Below are 541 nucleotides of genomic sequence, written 5' to 3'. Positions count from 1 at the left end.
TGGGGGTCGCTCAGGACCCCCCCAGGCCCCGAGCCCCCCATCAGCCAGCCCCAGGATGGTCAGGGGGAGCCCCCCAGCCCAGAGCAGGGCAGGGAAGGGGGGACAGAGGGACAGACACCAGCCCCCCTCACCCAGCTCAGGGTGGGTGGGTGCTGGTCCCGATCCATCCCTCCTGCCCCCACCCTCTGCTCCGGCCCCGGGGGCGCACGGAGCCCCCCAGGACCATGAACGGGCAGCAGTTTTGGGGTTCACCCTCCACCAGCACGGGGAGGAGGAGCTCGGGGGCGATGCCGGGGCTGGGTGGCTGCATCGTGCCCTCCTCACCCCTCGGTCCCCAGGCGTGGGCTTCGCCACGCGGCAGGTGGCAGGCTTCACCAAGCCCACCACCATCATCGGGCTGGACGGCGACAAGGTCACCGTGAAGACCCAGAGCACCTTCAAGAACACCGAGATCACCTTCAAGCTGGGCGAGGAGTTCGACGAGACCACGGCGGACGACAGGCACGTCAAGGTGAGCCCCCAGCCCCGTCCGCCCCGCGGC

General features: G+C 70.8%; 1 protein-coding gene across 1 annotated transcript in view; it reads left to right on the top strand.

Annotated features, from left to right (window-relative positions):
• The window catches only part of FABP3 (fatty acid binding protein 3), a 9,011-nt gene that overhangs the window by 6,087 nt on the left and 2,383 nt on the right, over positions 1-541 (top strand). The window contains exon 2 of the mRNA XM_031061870.1: positions 221-511. Within this exon, the coding sequence (XP_030917730.1) occupies positions 221-511 (291 nt within the window). The remainder of the gene's footprint in view (positions 1-220; positions 512-541) is intronic.

The sequence above is a fragment of the Geospiza fortis genome, unplaced genomic scaffold (assembly GCF_000277835.1).
Source record: "Geospiza fortis unplaced genomic scaffold, GeoFor_1.0 scaffold32, whole genome shotgun sequence".
NCBI lineage: Eukaryota > Metazoa > Chordata > Aves > Passeriformes > Thraupidae > Geospiza > Geospiza fortis.
This window is presented reverse-complemented; position numbering and strand designations above follow the sequence as displayed.